The 17,716-nt window shown below is 37.6% G+C and overlaps 1 protein-coding gene across 5 annotated transcripts in view; it reads left to right on the top strand.

Annotated features, from left to right (window-relative positions):
• Window positions 1–17,716, top strand: part of LOC126690866 (uncharacterized) — a 29,549-nt gene that overhangs the window by 6,889 nt on the left and 4,944 nt on the right. For all 5 annotated transcript variants that reach the window (XR_007644764.1, XM_050385994.1, XM_050385989.1 and 2 more), the window contains 6 exons: window positions 12,776–12,821; window positions 12,911–13,160; window positions 13,262–13,467; window positions 13,614–13,688; window positions 14,563–14,623; window positions 14,796–14,876. Coding sequence is in view for 4 of the 5 variants with exons in the window: in XM_050385994.1 (XP_050241951.1) it covers window positions 12,776–12,821; window positions 12,911–13,160; window positions 13,262–13,467; window positions 13,614–13,688; window positions 14,563–14,623; window positions 14,796–14,876 (719 nt within the window). In the remaining variant the exon portion in view is untranslated. The remainder of the gene's footprint in view (window positions 1–12,775; window positions 12,822–12,910; window positions 13,161–13,261; window positions 13,468–13,613; window positions 13,689–14,562; window positions 14,624–14,795; window positions 14,877–17,716) is intronic.

The following is a 17,716-nucleotide window of genomic DNA, read 5'->3' as shown; positions in this document are numbered from 1 at the left end:
GTGTAGTCACACCAAACCTTGATGGAGGTTGGTGTGATTTACTCAATTATTTCCAAATGCCATTTTGAGATTAAGTAAACAGATTCAAGAAATCAGCTCTAAAGAAAGTTATTGCCCACATTATTTGGTTATTCCAAGAGACTTTCCACTCCCATTTTAATGGAAATCTGATTGAGTTAAATGGTTATTTTTGGTTGTCATCGAAATGGTTATATTCGGTCCATCATTCCTCATTGCTTATTGTGGTGTCTTTGGAGGGAGAGGAATAGTAGATGTTTTGAAGATTCTGAGAGATCTATTCCAGAACTCAAGCTTCTCTTTTTTAGAACTTTAAGGGATTGGTTGTTTGCTTTGCAAAATAAATCATTCCTTTCTTTTATTGATTTCCTAGACTCTTGCAATTTTTGTATTTGATTTCTTTTCCCTTGTTCACTCCTTGTGCACTAGGGTGTTCATTTTTTATCAATATATCTTATTACTTATCAAAAAAAAAAAAAAAAATACATTCAATAAGTAATGTGCCAAAAAAGTTGTGGCATGGGCTACTTGGATAATCAAGAAAAAAGGTTATCTTGAGGACTAGAAGATAATAGCAATCATGAAAAGGATTTAAAAAATTAACATGGGTGTCAGTCTTGGACATAAATATGAGGTGTTTTATTGAAGAAACAAAAGAAACTAGTAATAAGAGAAGAGAGGAATAAAATAATTGTATTATTGCTTGCTTATTCCACTATGTACAACTTTGATTAAATAGAGAAACCCTACAACTTATAATAGGAATACAATAGCAGAAATAGAGAAACCCTACAACTTACTCAGTTTCCTTCTCTGAATATTTCCTTCACCTTCATGCCCAAGATTATACCATATATAGCTTTCCACACATACCATACATAGAATTTGTCAACACTCCCCCTCAAGCTAAGGCGTAGATATCTCTCATGCCCAGCTTGTCTAGAATTTTGTGGAAGTGATTAGTTGCTACCCCCTTGGTCAAGATGTCTGCGAGTTGATCTCCAGTTCTTACATATGGAGTACAAATGATGCCTTTATGCAGTTTCTCCTTGATAAAGTGTCTATCAATTTCAATATGTTTCGTCCGATCGTGTAGAAATGGGTTATGAGCAATATTAATTGCTGCTTTATTGTCACAAAACAGCTTGATGGGATCCTTACTGTCATATCCAAGCTCCCTCAATAATATCTTCATCCATAATATCTCACATATTCCATGGGCCATTGCTCTAAACTCAGCCTCTGCACTGGATCTTGCAACCACTGATTGTTTCTTACTCTGCCAAGCAACCAAGTTACCTCCAACAAATAGACAATATCTAGAGGTGGAGCGTAGGTCTATGATTGAACCTGCCCAATCAGCATCTGTATAGGCTTCTATCTTCAAGTGATCATGACGAGCAAATAGTACTCCTTTACCCTGTGAGGATTTCAAGTACCAGAGAATTCTATGAACAGCTTTCATGTGCATTTCTTGTGGCGAATGCATAAACTGACTTACCACACTTACTGCATGAGCGATATCTGGTCTAGTGTGTGATAAGTAGATTAGTTTGCCAACTAGTCGCTGGTATCTCCCTTTTTCCCCTAGGGGGCTGTTGTGGTCTTCTCCCAACTTGGCATTTTGCTCTATTGGATTATCAATAGCTATCCTAACATTCTGCTCTATTGGATTACCCTAACATTCCTGTTTCTTTGAGAAGATCAAGTATGTATTTCCATTGGGAAAGAAATATTCCATGCCTTGATCTTGCCACTTCAATGCCTAGAAAGTACTTTAGATTTCCCAAGTCCGTTATATCAAATTCTCGTGCCAAGGATTGATTTAGTCTTTGTATCTCTTCCTCATCATTTCCAGTTAGCACCATATCATCCACATAGACAATAAGAGCTGTCACTTTTCCCTGTAGGGAATGCTTAATAAATAATGTATGATCAGCCTGACTTTGATCGTAGCCAAATTTCTGCATAGCTCACGAAAACCTTTCAAACCATGCTCTAGGAGATTGTTTTAGTCCATACAAGACTTTCTTTAGTTTGCACACTTTCCCATTAGAAGCTGGTAGCTTAAGGCCAGGGGGGAGTTCCTTGTATACTTCTTCTTCAAGATCTCCATGGAGGAAAGCATTCTTTACATCAAATTGGTGTAGAGGCCAATCTTGATTTGCTGCCAATGAGATAAGAACTCGTATAGAGTTCATCTTTGCTATTGGTGTGAATGTCTCCTCATTATCAATCCCATAGTTTGTATGAAACCATTTGCAACCAATCTAGCTTTGTATCTTTCCACTGACTCATCTACTTTATGCTTAATTATAAACACCCACTCGCATCCAACTGCCCTTTTTCCATTCGGCAAGTCAACTAAATCCCATTTATCATTTTTCTTAAGAGCTCTCATCTCTTCTTGCATAACTTCTTTCCATTTTGGGTCTCTTAATGCTTCCTGGAAGGTTTGGGGAATAGACATAGAAGATAACTTGGATAGGAAAGAATGAAATACAAGTGAGATATGTTAATAAGAAAGGAAATTTGATATGGGATGATGAGTGCATGATCTAACTCCTTTGAGTTGTGCAATAGGAAGATCAATATCATTTATGGTGGGTATAGAGGGAATAGGAGTAGAATTACTTGAGTCAGGTTTAGATGATTGCTCGAGAGCTTTAGGAGTATTCTTACTTTTCTAGCACCTTGAATAGACCCTTAGTTCTTTCACAGGTGTCTCATTTGGCTTATCATCAATGGATGACAACTCATTATTAGCCTCTTGCACTTCAACATCAATGGAATCGGTTTTCAAGTCAATATCAGCGGAGGTACTAGGAACAAGTAAGGGCATAGAAAATTCCTCATCACCATTATACTGCCCTTGAGGAGGAGTTTGAGGTGAGGAGAAGTAAAATTGTGTCTCAAAGAAGGTTATAACCATTGACACCAAGTGTTTTTGAGGAGGATGATAACATTTTGATGCAAGACAACCACACTATTTCAATGGAACAATTAAACAACAACAAAACAAAGGATAAACCCTAGGAGTCAGCACCAAGCAAAATTGGAGTCGGCACCTGTGTAAAAGAAACACACGTTTATTATAATTCTCAAAGTTGTCTTACAATAATCAGAAAAAAGTGCTTAAATAGCAAATAACAAGATGCATAAAAAAAACCCTAATTATTAAATGCTTGGGCTTGCTTAATCTTCAAGCCCAATTACTAGTAGGCTCCATCCATAAGGCCACAGGTTGGGCCATCTGCCTTTTGCTCTTCCTCCCATACATGCGTATAATTGGAGGTTGTACCTCGTGTCTGCACCAACTCTCCCTCGGGTGAGAAGAACTCGACCCCGTCGAGTGGAAATCTGAAGAGCTCTGATAGTACTCAAGCAAATCAGTATCCAGTCGATGTAGCTCATCTCGAGTAATCCATGTGCAATCAAAATCTGGTTGCCCCCGCCAATGAATTAGGAAATGGTGAACTCCTCCATCCCTGGTAGAATCAATCTGTTCATCTAAAATAGCATCAATAGATTCTTTATGTGCATAGGGCAGATTTAAGGGTAAAGGAGTAGGGATAGGGGCATCAATAGGATCAAGCAAAGGCTCATCAAAAGGGGTATCAGGAATAACTGTGGGGCCTATAAGCAAATAGATCCTCTATATTGAAGGAGGAGTTCATACCATAATCATTGGGAAGGTTAATGACATATGCATTTAGGTCAATCCGTTTCAATACCTTGAATGGTCCAGCACTACGAGCCTGCAATTTCTTAATAGTCTTAGAGGGAAATCGCTTAGCTAGGTTGCATGGACACGCCATTTTTGTCGGACACGTGTCGGACATGTGTCGGACACCGGAACGGGTACAACTCGCCGAATTCCGGTATCCGGCGAGTGTCCTCTTTTTTTTTTTTTTTTTTGACACACGTCGACACGGCACCGACACGGCTCCGACGCGGCTCCGACTTTAGAGTTTAGACTTTAGAGACTTTAGGCTTTAGATATTTTCTTCGTTTTGTGGTGTTTGTGAGCCCCACGTAATACTCATTCCTTCCAGGTTCTTTTGTTTTGTCCGTTTGAATTTAATTAACATTTTTTTTTTTGCTTTGTTTTGTTTTTGTGAACCTCACGTGACTCATAATAAAAAAGAAACTTTCAACCTTTTGATTCCATAGTCACTAAAATTAGAAAAAGCATAGGACTATAAAATTTTTTACAACTTTTTGTTACAATTGTGATGTGATAGATTGTGATTGGTGAAAAAAAAAAAATTATATACTTATAACTTTAAAACCTTCAATATTTATTATATGGATTTTTTTATCAATAATATATATATGTATATAAAATAGTGGTAAGCCCGAAATAGTATGCAATGATATGCCGAAATAGGTCGGTACCGAAACATTCCGTTCCAATAGACAAACCGAAACATTCCGTTCCAATAGACAAACCGAAACAGGGTCCGAAACGGTATTCATAACATTGATTTTGAGAAATCCACCTCTCAAGTTCTCAACCCACCCTCCCTCTGACCTTTGCTGTTGCCCTCTGTCCCTCACCGGAGCTAGATTGGGCTGATTGTAAGTTTTAACGTTTTGTCTTTTTTTTTTTTTTATTAATCCCACTCTCACAGTTAATGTGTTTCTTTACTCAGCCGTTTGTTTTGCCTTATAAATTATAATATTTATTATGAATTTAGTGATTTTTGTTTTTGTGTGTCCTGCTATAGTTTTATTTATTTATTAAAGTTAAATATTGTGTATTATTGTACTACTTTGGGTGTTAGTTTACTTATTTGTAGTTCTTACATAATTTAAATTCTAGACATAAACGTATTTTATGTCTAAAAATATTAAAAAATATGCCTAAATATAAAATATAATTAATTATTTAACCGCCGTGTCCCTGCCGTGTCTTGTCCTTATTTTTCAAAAATTGCCGTATCCCTGTGTCCGTGTCCGTGCAACATAGTCGCTTAGGTCGAATCTAAATCATGACATAATCTCCTACCTAAAACTCTGCATGACGTCGACGAGTGTTAACATGAATTTTATATTGAGAATTACTTACCTGAATTTTTTTGCGAATCTCATTATGCAAATCATGAATATGTCCAAATACCCTCAACAGACTCAAAAACTCTAACATGTGGGGACATGGGCAAAAGATCTAGGGGCTTCCTAGGTGCATAACCACGCACAACCTCAAAAGGACTAGTGCCTATAGACCTATTGACAGAGTTATTGTATGTAAGTTGGGCCGTAGGAAGAATTGAATCCCAATTCTGATTGGCTTCATCCACTAGACACCGAAGGAGGTTGCCTAGACTGCAATTAATCATCTCAGTTTGACCATCAGTTTGAGGATGAAATGCAGTGGAAAATTTCAATTTGGCGCCTACTAAATGCCACAAAGTCTTCCAAAAATAACTTATGAAGTGAACATCCCTATAAGACACTATGGTTTTGGGAAGACCATAAAGTTTGACAATCTCATCAAAGTAGAGCTTTGCAATCTTAGAAGCATCAGAGGTCTTAGAACATGGTAGAAAATGAGCCATCTTAGAGAAGCGATCAACAACTACTAGAATAGAATCATGCTTCCTAAAGGTGTGGGATAATCCTAACACAAAGTCTATACTCACATCCTGCTACGGGCGATCTAGCACAGGTAGAGGTGTATACAAGCTAGTGTTTTGCTTGCGATGTTTGGCTAGTTGACATGTACAACACTGACCAATTATTTAGGCAATGCCCCTCTTAAGACTAGGCCAATAGAATTGACGTTCCACTTACCCAATTGTTTTGTCTCGGCCAAAATGACCTGCAAGGCCTCTTGCGCGTGTCTCCCAAACTAGGAAATCTCTCACTGAAGACCGAGGGATACATAACTTGTTGGCTTTGAACAAGTAGCCATCTTGAAGAGTATAATCATTCAGGATTGGCCGTGAGGCATTACTTAGGCTAGTTTAGAGCTCTCCAAAGTCTGGGCATGACTCATAGTCATCCTTGAGTCGTTCAAACCCAGTAACCTAAACACTCATGACTAATAGCAAAGATATCCTTTGACTTAGCGCATCAGCAGCCTTATTCTCAACTCTCGCCCTATGTTTCACCACAAACGAGTAGCGTTGTGGAAATTCAACCCAACTACCATGCCTAAATTCAGCTTCTTTTGGGAATGGAGATAGCATAAGGCTTCATGATCAGAGTAGATAACAAATTCTGGAGACAACAGGTAATGGCGCCAATGCCAAAGAGCTCGAATAATGACATAAAATTCTTTGTCATATGTGGAGTACTTTTGCTTAGCATCATTCAATTTCTCACTAAAATAAGCAATTGGGTGGCGCTTTTGACTAAGTACTCCACCTATGCCAAGACCTGAGGCATCACATTCTACTTTAAAAGGCTTGGTAAAATCAAGGAGACGCATGACAGGTGCCCCAGTCATCTTTTGTTTTACTTCATTGAAAGCCTTAGCAGCAAGTTTCGTCCAATTCAAACTCCCTTTGTTTCATGCAGTCAGTGATGGGGACATAATGATACTAAACCCTTTGATGAATCGGCGATAAAAGGAAGCGAGCCCATGAAAGTTTCGAATTTCATGGATATTTTTTGGCTTAGGCCAATCCATAATCGCTTGAACCTTTTGGGGGTCGGTAGAAACTCCCTTTGAGGATACTATGAAAATAAACTCTCCTTTTTAAGGGCAGTACAAACTTGAGTTGGGTGGTCTAAGTGTTGCTCCCTAGATTTGCTATAAATGAGGATGTCATCAAAGTACACAACCAAGAATTTGCCCATAAAAGGCTTGAGCACTTGTGTCATCACGCTCATAAAGGTACTAGGAGCATTGGACAATCCAAAAGGCATAACCATCCACTCATATCAACCGTCTTTCGTCTTGAAAGTAGTTTTCCATTCCTCGCCAGGACGAACCCTAATTTGATGATATCCACTTTTCAAGTCTATCTTTGAGAAGATTGTTGCTCCAGCCATCATATCCAACATATCATCCAATCGAGGGATAGGGAAACGATATTTCACAGTGATCTTGTTGATGGCACGACTATCAACACATCCTCCAAGTTCCATCTTTCTTTGGAGTCAAGAGTGTAGGGACTGCACATGGACTCATACTTTCATGAACAAATCCCTTTTGAAGTAGTTCTTCTACTTGCCTTTGCAACTCGACATGTGCAGTAGGGTTCATCCTATAGTGAGGCAAGTTTGGGAGGGTTGCTCCAGGCACAAAATCTATAGCGTGTTGTATGTCATGCATGGGTGGTAAATGATTGGGGAGTTCCTTAGGGAAAACATTTTTAAATTCTTGGAGCACTGACTTCACTTCTTCAGGTTGCTCTTCACGGGCCTCCCCATTGAGTTCCTTGGCAACTAAGGCAAACACAACTGATTCTTGAGCCGCCACCATTTCAAATGCCTTTGTGCTTATGATGTTCAAACCTTTCGCCTTTCGTATTTCTTTCTTCTTGCTCATGTCGATTGGCTTGGGTTTCAAAGGATTGAGCACAATTTTCTTACCTTCAAACACAAATGAGCAAGAGTTGGATCGCCCATGAAGGGTGACGACGACACATCTTTTTTTTTATGGCTATGGAGGAGGTGTCTACCCAAGACACTTTATATGGGTTAGGATGTGTGATCAATTTCAAGCCTAGGCGGGAAACAACGTTAGAGAACACCGCCTTAATATAACTCCCACTATCTATAATAACTTTGCAAGTTTTTTCTCCACACTTGGTGTAAGTTTGGAAGATAGCACTCCTTCGCCAATCATCAGTGTCTCTTTGTTGTGCCAATGCACACCTTACCACATTCACTCTGGGGACACCAAAGATGTCCTTGAAATCATCAACTGGGGGAGATATGGCTCTAACGCATGTGAGGTAGCTAGGATCATCTTCCCATTCTGCTTCAACATCTTGGATTTCTTCGACATTTGGGTCATACACAAGCTCCTCAACATCTTTGACCTTTTCATCATCTTCTTGAATGACAAGGGTTCTAGAGGGACATTTAGTTGCAATATGTCCAACCCCATTGCATTTGAAACATTGGAGGCGAGAACCTAATCTTGAAGGCTCGTTGGCCATGCCCTTTCCCTTATCATCTTTTCTTGGTGGGGTGCTATTAGGGTTGATCTTCGGATGGGGTTTGCTACCAAAAGGTTGAGGGTTGGTAGGGGTATTTCGGAGCTCAGAACGTCGCCAAAAGATAGATTTGGATGCTAATTCACAATTCCTAGCAGGTCATATGCCTGGTCTAAGGTAGTGGTTCCTCGGGTGATAATCTCGCCTAGTAGGTTAGCATTTAAACCTTTCTTGAACCTATTGAGCGTGACAACCTCTTCCTCGACTATTCAAATTTGTCTTTTGAATTCCTTGAATTTCTCTATATATTCAGCCACAGGAGTAGTGCCTTGCTTCAAGCGATCCCATTCCTCAAGGAGGGAGCTCTTATAAGTTGGAGGAAGATAATTCCTCAAGAGTGCATCCTTCATCTCAATCCAATTAGTAATGGGGGGGTTCACATGGTCGCCTAAGGGTATCCTCAAGGTCCTCCCAGAAAAGGTTGGCTCTTCCAATTAACTTCATCCTAGCATACCTCACTTTCTTATCCTCAGCCCAATGGTAATATTCAAAGAATTTCTCCATCTGACGTAACCAATTAGTGAAAACCTATGGGTCTAGGCAACCATTAAAGGTGGGTGCTTCTATCTTTTCCTTGGACATTCTATCATCATAATCCCTAGGGCCATTGTGATTATAGTGATCATGTTCGAAGTTTGGAGCCCTAGTGAAGTGATCGTGTTGATTTTGTCTAAGCATGTTATTTCCTTCATGGTTATTAGTCTCTTTTTGAGATGCTTCAACTCGCTCTACCCTCTCCAGTAAAGCATGGGCGGTTTTTGCTAGGCTCTCAATGGTTTGCTCTAAGGAAGACTTAGGCTTAGAAGTGGATTGATGTTCAAGGTTTGACATGATGCGACCACTACGTAGATGCATGCACCCCTATAATTATGAATGCAGTTGAGATTCCCAAAAAGTTCGAGTAATCAATTCTCAATGTAAAATCCAGGTCAAGCAAGAGTGCATGTAGAGACTAGATCAATGAATCGAAGGAATAAATTGTCGTCAAGTAATGATAGTGTTCACAATATTGAGAGATAGCCCAAATGAATTGCGACTTCCACAAAATAAAAAGCTCAACAGTTAATAAAGAGAATCAAATACTTCAAAGGATTTTTTTATTTTATTTTATTTTTTTGTCTTTGGCTAATCAAAGGAAACAAATAACTTTTTATTTTTTATTTTTTTATGGGTATTGAAAGAAACAAATGGCCTACACAGCAACTAGCTATCAAAGCAAAAGTGAAGTAACTAAGCTGGGGTATGCACTTTAAGAAACTAGAGATGTATTTAAAAATGAAAAATTGAGTCTACCAAAGAAACAAAGAAAGAAAACCTGATCCCTGTAACGGAAGCCCACTTGAATGACTTGTTCTTGGTCTTGGGCTAGTCTGTCATGGGCTTGGGCTCTTCTACTGCTTGGTATGATTTTTTTTTTTTTAATGCCAAATAATATGATACACTACTCAAATATTAAGGAGACTTAAACGAAACAACAGGAACTCAAAATAACCAACGAAACTCAAAATGAAAACTCTTTGCGATGAAGGTCTTTGATTGGCACTGGGGAGTCGACGGCTGGTGGTAGCGTGAAGGTGGGGAAGACAATGGCGGCACGAAACATGGAAGACCAGTGGTTGCTTGCCTCGGGTCTTGGCAGCGGCAGTGGTTCGACATTCTCAGTACTGGTGGGTCGAGGTTGATGATGGGTCTCGGTGGTTGGTGGGCTGATGGGTCTTGCGTGGGTCACTTTTTTTTTTTTTTTTTTTTTTGTTATGCGGTTTCTAGGTTCTGTGATCAAAGGCGGGCACGAATGATGGTCACAGGCTTGGAAGGGTCGCTGGCTTCTTGGATAAAAACTCATGTGGATAAAGAGGGTATATACAGATTGGGATTGGCTTGGGCTTGTTCAAGATCTCATTAGGTAAGAACTTGAAAGTTAATGTCATTTTTGGCTGCTTTGTTCTCTGATGATTGTGCTTCTTCAAGAGTTTGCCTACGGTTGTGTTGTATGGACTGAAAGTTTGCTTCGATACCAAACTGACGCAGGACAACCACACTATTTCAATGGAACAATTAAACAACAACAAAACAAAGGATAAACCTTAGGAGTCAGCACTAAGCAAAATTGGAGTCGACACCAGTGTAAAAGAAACAAACGTTATTATAATTCTCAAAGCTGTCTTACAATAATAAGAAAAAAGTGCTTAAATAGCAAACAACAAGATGCATAAAAAAAAACCTTAATTATTAAATGCTTGAGCTTGCTTAATCTTCAAGCTCAATTACTAGCAGGCTCCATCCATAAGGCCACAGGTTGTGCTGTCTTCTTTTTGCTCTTCCTCCCATACATGTGTATAATTGGAGGCTTGTACCTTGTGTCCACACCACATTTATATCCCTTTTGAGTAGGAGAGTGACCTATAAAGACACATTTGAGGGCATGAGGGTCTAATTTACTCCTAGATTGACCATGAAGATGGACAAAGCAGATACACCCAAAGACATGAGGAGGGATGATCAAATTAGAGGATGGTACATATGAAAAAAGTACCTCAAGTGCCCTCTTGAAGTCAAGGTTGCGAGATGGCATTCTATTGATGGATAAGTTGCAGTGAGCAAGGCAGCTCCCCAGTAGGACTTTGAACATTGGCAGTAAGGAGAAGATCCCGTGTGACTTCTAAGAGATGTCGATTTTTTCGTTCAGCAACCCCATTTTGTTGAGGGGTATAAGCACAAGTGGTTTGTGAATAATACCATGTGCATGAAAATATTTTTGAAGAGTACCAAACATATATTCAACCCCATTGTCTGAACAACTCGTTTTTATTGAGGTGTTGAATTGCATTTGAACCATTTTGTGAAACATTTGAAAGACTGTAAACACATCACTTTTGTCTTTTAACAAATATACCCAAGTAGTTTGTGAAAAATTATCAATAAAGGAAATAAACCAACGACACCCATTTAGAGAAACAACCCTAGAGGGCCCCTAAACACCAGTATGAATAAGTGAAAAAGGTGCAGAACTTTTATTACTACTAAGAGGAAAAGACACTCGATGGTGTTTGGCTAGTTCACATGTCTCACATTGAAATTTGGAACCATTATTATGCTGAAATAAAGAAGGAAATTTTTTTGTAACAATGTAAAAGAGGGATGTCCTAGCCTTTGATGCCATAACCAAATCTGAGCTACTGAGTCATCTGATTGCACTGTATGATAAGCCTTTTTGAGCCATCCTTGTGCTTTGGATTGTGTCCAGATAGTAGAGACCATCCTTAAGGCTACCATTGCCAATCAAATGCCTCGTGGTTAGGTCCTGGAAAAAACAGTAGGATGAGTAAAAAATGGCTCGGCAATTTAACTTAAGGGTTATACGAGCAATAGATAATAAATTTGCAGCCAAGTTAGGAACATGAAGCACAGAAGATAAAGCCATAGATGGAGTCACAAAAATTGAACCTTTACCAGAGATAGGTGATAAATAACCATTGGCTAATTTTGTCCTTGTTGGAACAAAGGTTATAGGAGGAAAAAGATGAGGATTTACCAGTCATATGATTTGTAGTTCCCGAATCAATTACCCAAGGATCATCAGGCATTAAGGGCTGTAGCTAAATTACCTGAATGGGCAAAGGATGAGGATGTATCGGTAGGTGTTTCCAATCGAGCCATAAACTGACGCAGCTGTGCCAACTCCTCGGTGTTAAGTGCCCTCTCATGAGTAGGAGCTGAAGTTGGTGCTGGAGGTATGTCCTCAGTGGAAGTAGTGTGGTTTGCACATGGACAAGAGAATCCACCAGAACGGCCCCCTTGTTCTCTTGTAGGACGGCCTTGAAGCCTCCAACATGTCAACAGATATATTAATTTTGACTTGTATTATGCAAAACTGCAGCATTTTGATGCATCGCTATGAAAGTGAAGTATATCCTTTCAATTAATGAAAAGTTGAAAGAGGAATAGGCAAAAAACCAATATGAACTTTAAATAGCTTTATCATTTATCAATGGGAATAAGATTTATTTTATGTTCCTAACAGGCTAACCTAGTCTCATGCTGTTTCTGCTCATATTCCAAAAAATCTTAGGGCATGGATGTTGAATTCTAGCTCCCATGGTCTATGTTAGTAGTTTCCAATTTGGAGATCTAATAATTATTAGAATTTCAATGATGACACTTTGAAACACGTGGCTCTTGTATAATTACCAATCCTCCCAAAAGTTTAAGCAGTTAGGAAATTGTGAATTTAATCACTTAACTATAATTCTAACACCCCCCTCATGTGTGGGCCTAGACTCTTCTTAATAATTGTGGCCTGACATGTGAGATTTTTAACATTTTAAATGGGAGGTAGAGTAAACTTAGGGATTGAACTTAGGATCTCTTACTTTGATACCATGTATAATTACCAATTCTAAAGCTTAAGCTGTTAGGAAATGGTGAATTTAATCACTTAACCATAATTCTAACAGCACTAAACATGCAATCAACGCGTGGTATGCACAGTGGCTGTGTTGTGTTTGCATGTAAAATTTAGATTCATATTCTTAGTCTTCACATAACAAAATATTGTTTCTAACTTTCTTTACAACTACATTCAGGTGACGTAGCTGCTCTAGGCTGGTGGGACTTATTTATAAACTTTGGGTATGATTTTTTTTTTTTTGGCAGTAATGTTTGATGATGGTATATTTGGTCTCCGCCTCTTGAGATAATTCTTGTTCATCCATTTGCAGTATAGCAGAGTGCTTTGCCTTTCTTGTTTGCACAAAGTGGTATAATCCAGCTATTCATAGGCAGTCTCAGATTAGAGAATCTTGTTCATCTTCAATGACTTTTAGATATGTTGACTGGAATAGAGGCTTAGTGGTTTCTTCAGATGAAGACCAGCACCAAAGTGGGATGTGCAACCTGCAGGACATTGGTGGACATGTAATGAAAGTTCCTTTTATCGGTTTCCAGATCCTACTTTTTATGCGCTTAGAGGTATGAATTTTGAAAACTTTGAATTGTGAATATATTTGGAAGTTCTTTGAGTTGTATTCATTAATTTATACTACCTTTTTTTCTTTTATTTTTTTCCCCAGGGAACACCATCTGGTGCTAGGCATATGTCATTTCCAGTCCTTTTTGCTCCTCTTTTTTTGTTGCAAGGAGCTGGGGTCTTATTTGCTGCATATAGATTGGTGGAGAAAATTGTTCTTCTACTGCATAGTGAAGTTGGCTCTGGGACATATATTGCTCTAGCATCAAAAGCTTTTGATTTTTTTGGGTTTTTGCATCGTGGATCAAGGTAATGGTTTAACGTTATTATTATTTTTAATATTTGAAAGGCCTTTATTGTATTCTTTTAAGCTTAACAAATACGAAGCACAAACAAAATGTAAAAGCTGCTACTGTCAAGCAATTTTGTTACTTATGGTTCATTCCTGTTAATAGGTTGCTAGGTTGGTGGTCAATTGATGAAGGAAGTCGAGAGGAACAGGCTAGACTTTATAGTGCTGGGGATTCTGGGTGAGTATTTTTTATTCTAAAGATCAGTACCTTATTTATGGGATATCTTTATTTATGCAATCTTCTTTTTGTGCTTGACTGCTAACTTGTCAGAGCAACTTAGAGAGCCTCGGTTTTTCTATGTTGAGGTTCTAAGGATTTAAGTTGGTTGTGTTAATATTTCATTGTAGATAATGCTTGCACATGGTGGATATTATTTCTTAACATAAATGCCATGCATAATACGGCTTTTAGACTAGCCACTTTCCAATAAACAATATGATTGACTATGCCGGTATTGTATTAAAATTTTGATCTTCATTCTTCAGGAACAAAATCTCTACCTTCTGTCACTAAAAGAATTGCTACAAAGTTTTCTAAAATGGCAGACATTGTGGTTCTTCCATCTTGGAATTTGTGAAGAATGTAAAAAAAATTTCATTTCCCATTGTTTCCATTGATTAATGGACACAACCACAAGAGCAGATGATCACTTTATTATATCAATGTTTGTCACTAGCTAGTCAAGTGTCTGTTTATGTGAAAAATTGTGGTGGTGTTCTTTTCTAGTAAAAACTATCCTGTCCACATGACGCCCATGGATCTGCACAACCCCTTGTATTTTGTGTGCATAGCTCCATTGGTCATTCGTGAAAGATTATATATTTGTATTAAAGTATTGATTTTTGCAACAAACTAAACGATACCCTGTCAGGGCATGTATTTTTTTTGTGGGATTTGTGTATTTTTGTAATGCTTTCTAGTAACTCTTGTTACATCTCATTGTCTTTTTTTTCTAAATCTATTGCATGGTATCTTTGTAGTCTGATGGAGTAGTTCATTAATAAAAATAATAATTATTGTTCTTGATCTCTGCTTAATCCATATCATTCAGGTATAACACTTTTGCACCTGATATTGTGAAGAAAATGCCTAAATCAGATCTTGTTGAGGAGGTAAATGCATTATTTTTTGTCCCTATTATTCAATTGTACCTCTTTTTTGCATCATTTTGTCCACATAACAGCATATCTGTTACTTGGTCTGGTTAAAATTGCAGTGAATTTTAAATATGTTTTATTCCAATTGACCTTTTCCATATTATATTTTCAATTCTTTTCATCTCAGATCTGGAGATTACAAGCTGCACTTAGTGAGCAAACAGAGATTACAAAGTTCAGCCAGCAGGAGTATGAAAGGCTTCAAAATGTAATATTTTGAATCTTGACTGAATATCTCCGTGTAAATTTTTCTGAGTACTGCTTTTTGAAAATCATCTACAACTACTACAATAACATCCACTCCTTTTCAAGCTGTTGAATTAATTATCAAGAATTACCATACTCACATTTTTCTAGTCAATTGTATTTAAGGTTTAGATTTTAAACCCTTCCAAAATATAAGCATTTCCAAAATTCTCTGAAGTAATTTGTGGGAAAACAAACAGAAAAATGTATAAACCTAGGAATTGGCACCTAGTGTTGCTTCAAACCAGCAAAACACGACAGAAGACCTAGAAATCAACACCTAGGTTGCCTAGAATCAACATGAAGCCATTGAAAAAATTCTAACATAAATTTATTCTTCTACCAAAAAAAATTGTCTCCATTGGAGTATATGACTACTAGGCCAAATCCCAATAAATGCATTACAAAAATAATCTCGACCAATGTTGATGAAATTGTGCCCAAAGCTCAAAAAGCCCCAAGGTCTAAGTGCTTTGCTTTGTTGAAGTAAGCTTGTTTTCTAAAAAATATATGAATCATTAATATCAACCACTCAACTTGAAGGAAATGAAGTGGATCATGATTTATTATAAAAACTCTATTCTTAAAGTGCTGCAATATATCAACAAATTTTTGTTTACATATCAAATTACGCTAACAAGATAATATATGGTTCTTGTGCTTTTCGTCTTTGCCTTTGGAAATATTTAGATTGGACCATATATTTCATTTTGAACATGGCTATGACAGTTGTTTATAAAATGTCATGTTTAAACCTTATATAACGAGATTATTATCATATTGTGCATTGATAATTATTTTGAAATTTACTATATAAAAATTTTAAAAATTAAAATAACTTATATAAAACTTGAACCCATAAACTTTGTTTGATTGTTGTGCTATCTATTTGAGCTCATAGGAAAAATATAATACAATTTTGAGTTTATTATCTTGTCCTTACAGGTTATGAAAATTTTATTAGAGGTTGTTATACATTATATTTGGACAATGTGCATTTTACTTCAATAAGAAGCATGCTTACATTTTGTGCCTTGCATTTAGGCTCTATGAGGCGTATGTTTTTAACTGTGCATGGCTTTGATCAACATGTACTTGACATAAGAAATTAAATAAAATACTAATTCCTAGATAGCTAATAAAATCTGAAATATAATTCAGTGGACCAACACCAATAGTAAAAAAATTGAATTCTAAAACTAAATGCAACTAAATTAAAATAAAATTTTCTTCACACTCCTGATACCATTCTCTTTTGGCTGAAGAAAACTTAGACTCAAATTTTGTAGTCTTTGATGATATGAGCTACTTTTGAAGCAGTTTTGGCAACACTAAGAATAAAGAATCCTTATGCACTACTGTATCATTAGTTAATGATAAAATCAGTGAGGTATAGTTTTGCGAACAATATGGCCTTGTAGCCTTGTTTTGATCCAAAGAAAGCACCATCGTATCAAGTGTTCCACTTTATGCACCCTGAAGTGGTTTCATTAGTAGCAGATGCGTCAAACTCATTTTTCACATGATGTGCTCCCTCTAATTCTTTCCTCTTTTGTAAATTCTCTCATGATCAAGAAGTGGGAAATCTTCCTTCTCAGTGATAAGCAATATACCTGCCTCTCCAACAGACTGTATTAAGTCTACTACACATGTTTACAGTATTCCAGCTCATCACTAGACTTTTCAGTGTGTTCTCCTTGGTTTAGCGCTGTAGCAACATCTGTTGGCACTTGTACTTTTCTTTCAGCAGTAGCTTTTGGTGGTTCTTGATGTTTCTTCATTACTAAAATCTTGTTACCAATGTGATTGTCTACCATGTGGGAAGCTGCAATTTCATTTCTATCAGTCATCCTTTGAGGGGAATGATCCATTGACTTAATCCTTCAGACAGGTCTTGGATTGACTAGGATACAGAACAAGAAACTACACCTAACAGTCATATTGTCTGTTCCCCTGTCTCAAACTGTTTCTTCGATATAAAAAGTAACCCTGATTCTTTGGGTAGATATTTCTCTTTGAGTTTTTATTTCATTTAAACCAAATCATTTATGTTAAACTTAACTCCGTCTAACGTTGAGGTTCTCGATACTCTACCAGTCTTCTTTGGCTTTACCTATAGTCTCATCTTGGCAAACCTTTATTTTCCTATCATCTGATGAACATATTTGTTCGAAGAATTGGTCCATCTCATATAACCAATTGGTGAAGATCCATGGGTATCAATGTCCATCAAATGTAGGTGCCTCATCGTGTACTGGAATATTAAGTTTAAACAAAGAATTGTAATAAGAACCTAGCAAGGCTATTTTTAACCTAGGCGTAAGAGTGAGAGTTAAGGGTTTTCATTGGTGCAGTCTATAGGTTTTTGGAGGCATTTTTTCACTGCACCAATTAGACTGGTCTCTACAAAATAAGAACTGCCGCAGCATTGTAGAGAATGGAAAGCTGAAGTTGGCGGTGGTGGTTTTCCTCTAATGTGTTGAGTGGTTGACATTGGTGGAAATAAATAATAATAAAAAAAAAAAAAATTTACATGAGTTTTAGGTGTGGGTTTCTCAATTTGGGCTTCTTTGTGAATTTCTGGATTTGTGGTGGTGGGAGTTTGGGTGGCAGACTTGCGGTGACATGCAGCGGTGTTAGGCTTGGGTGGCTGATCTGTGTAGATTGGAAGGGCGGGGGAGGGGAGCAAAGGGGAATAATATATTCAGGCCATGGGTGGTGCGGTTTTGTTGGCTTTGCAAATCCCCCGTTGTCAACCATGTTGCAGAGGTCGGTTTTGTAATAAACAAAACCCACTGCTGA

This window comes from Quercus robur, chromosome 1, assembly GCF_932294415.1.
Source record: "Quercus robur chromosome 1, dhQueRobu3.1, whole genome shotgun sequence".
Classification (NCBI taxonomy): domain Eukaryota; kingdom Viridiplantae; phylum Streptophyta; class Magnoliopsida; order Fagales; family Fagaceae; genus Quercus; species Quercus robur.
The sequence above is the reverse complement of the archived record's forward strand: the minus strand, read 5'-3'. Positions and strand labels throughout refer to the sequence as shown.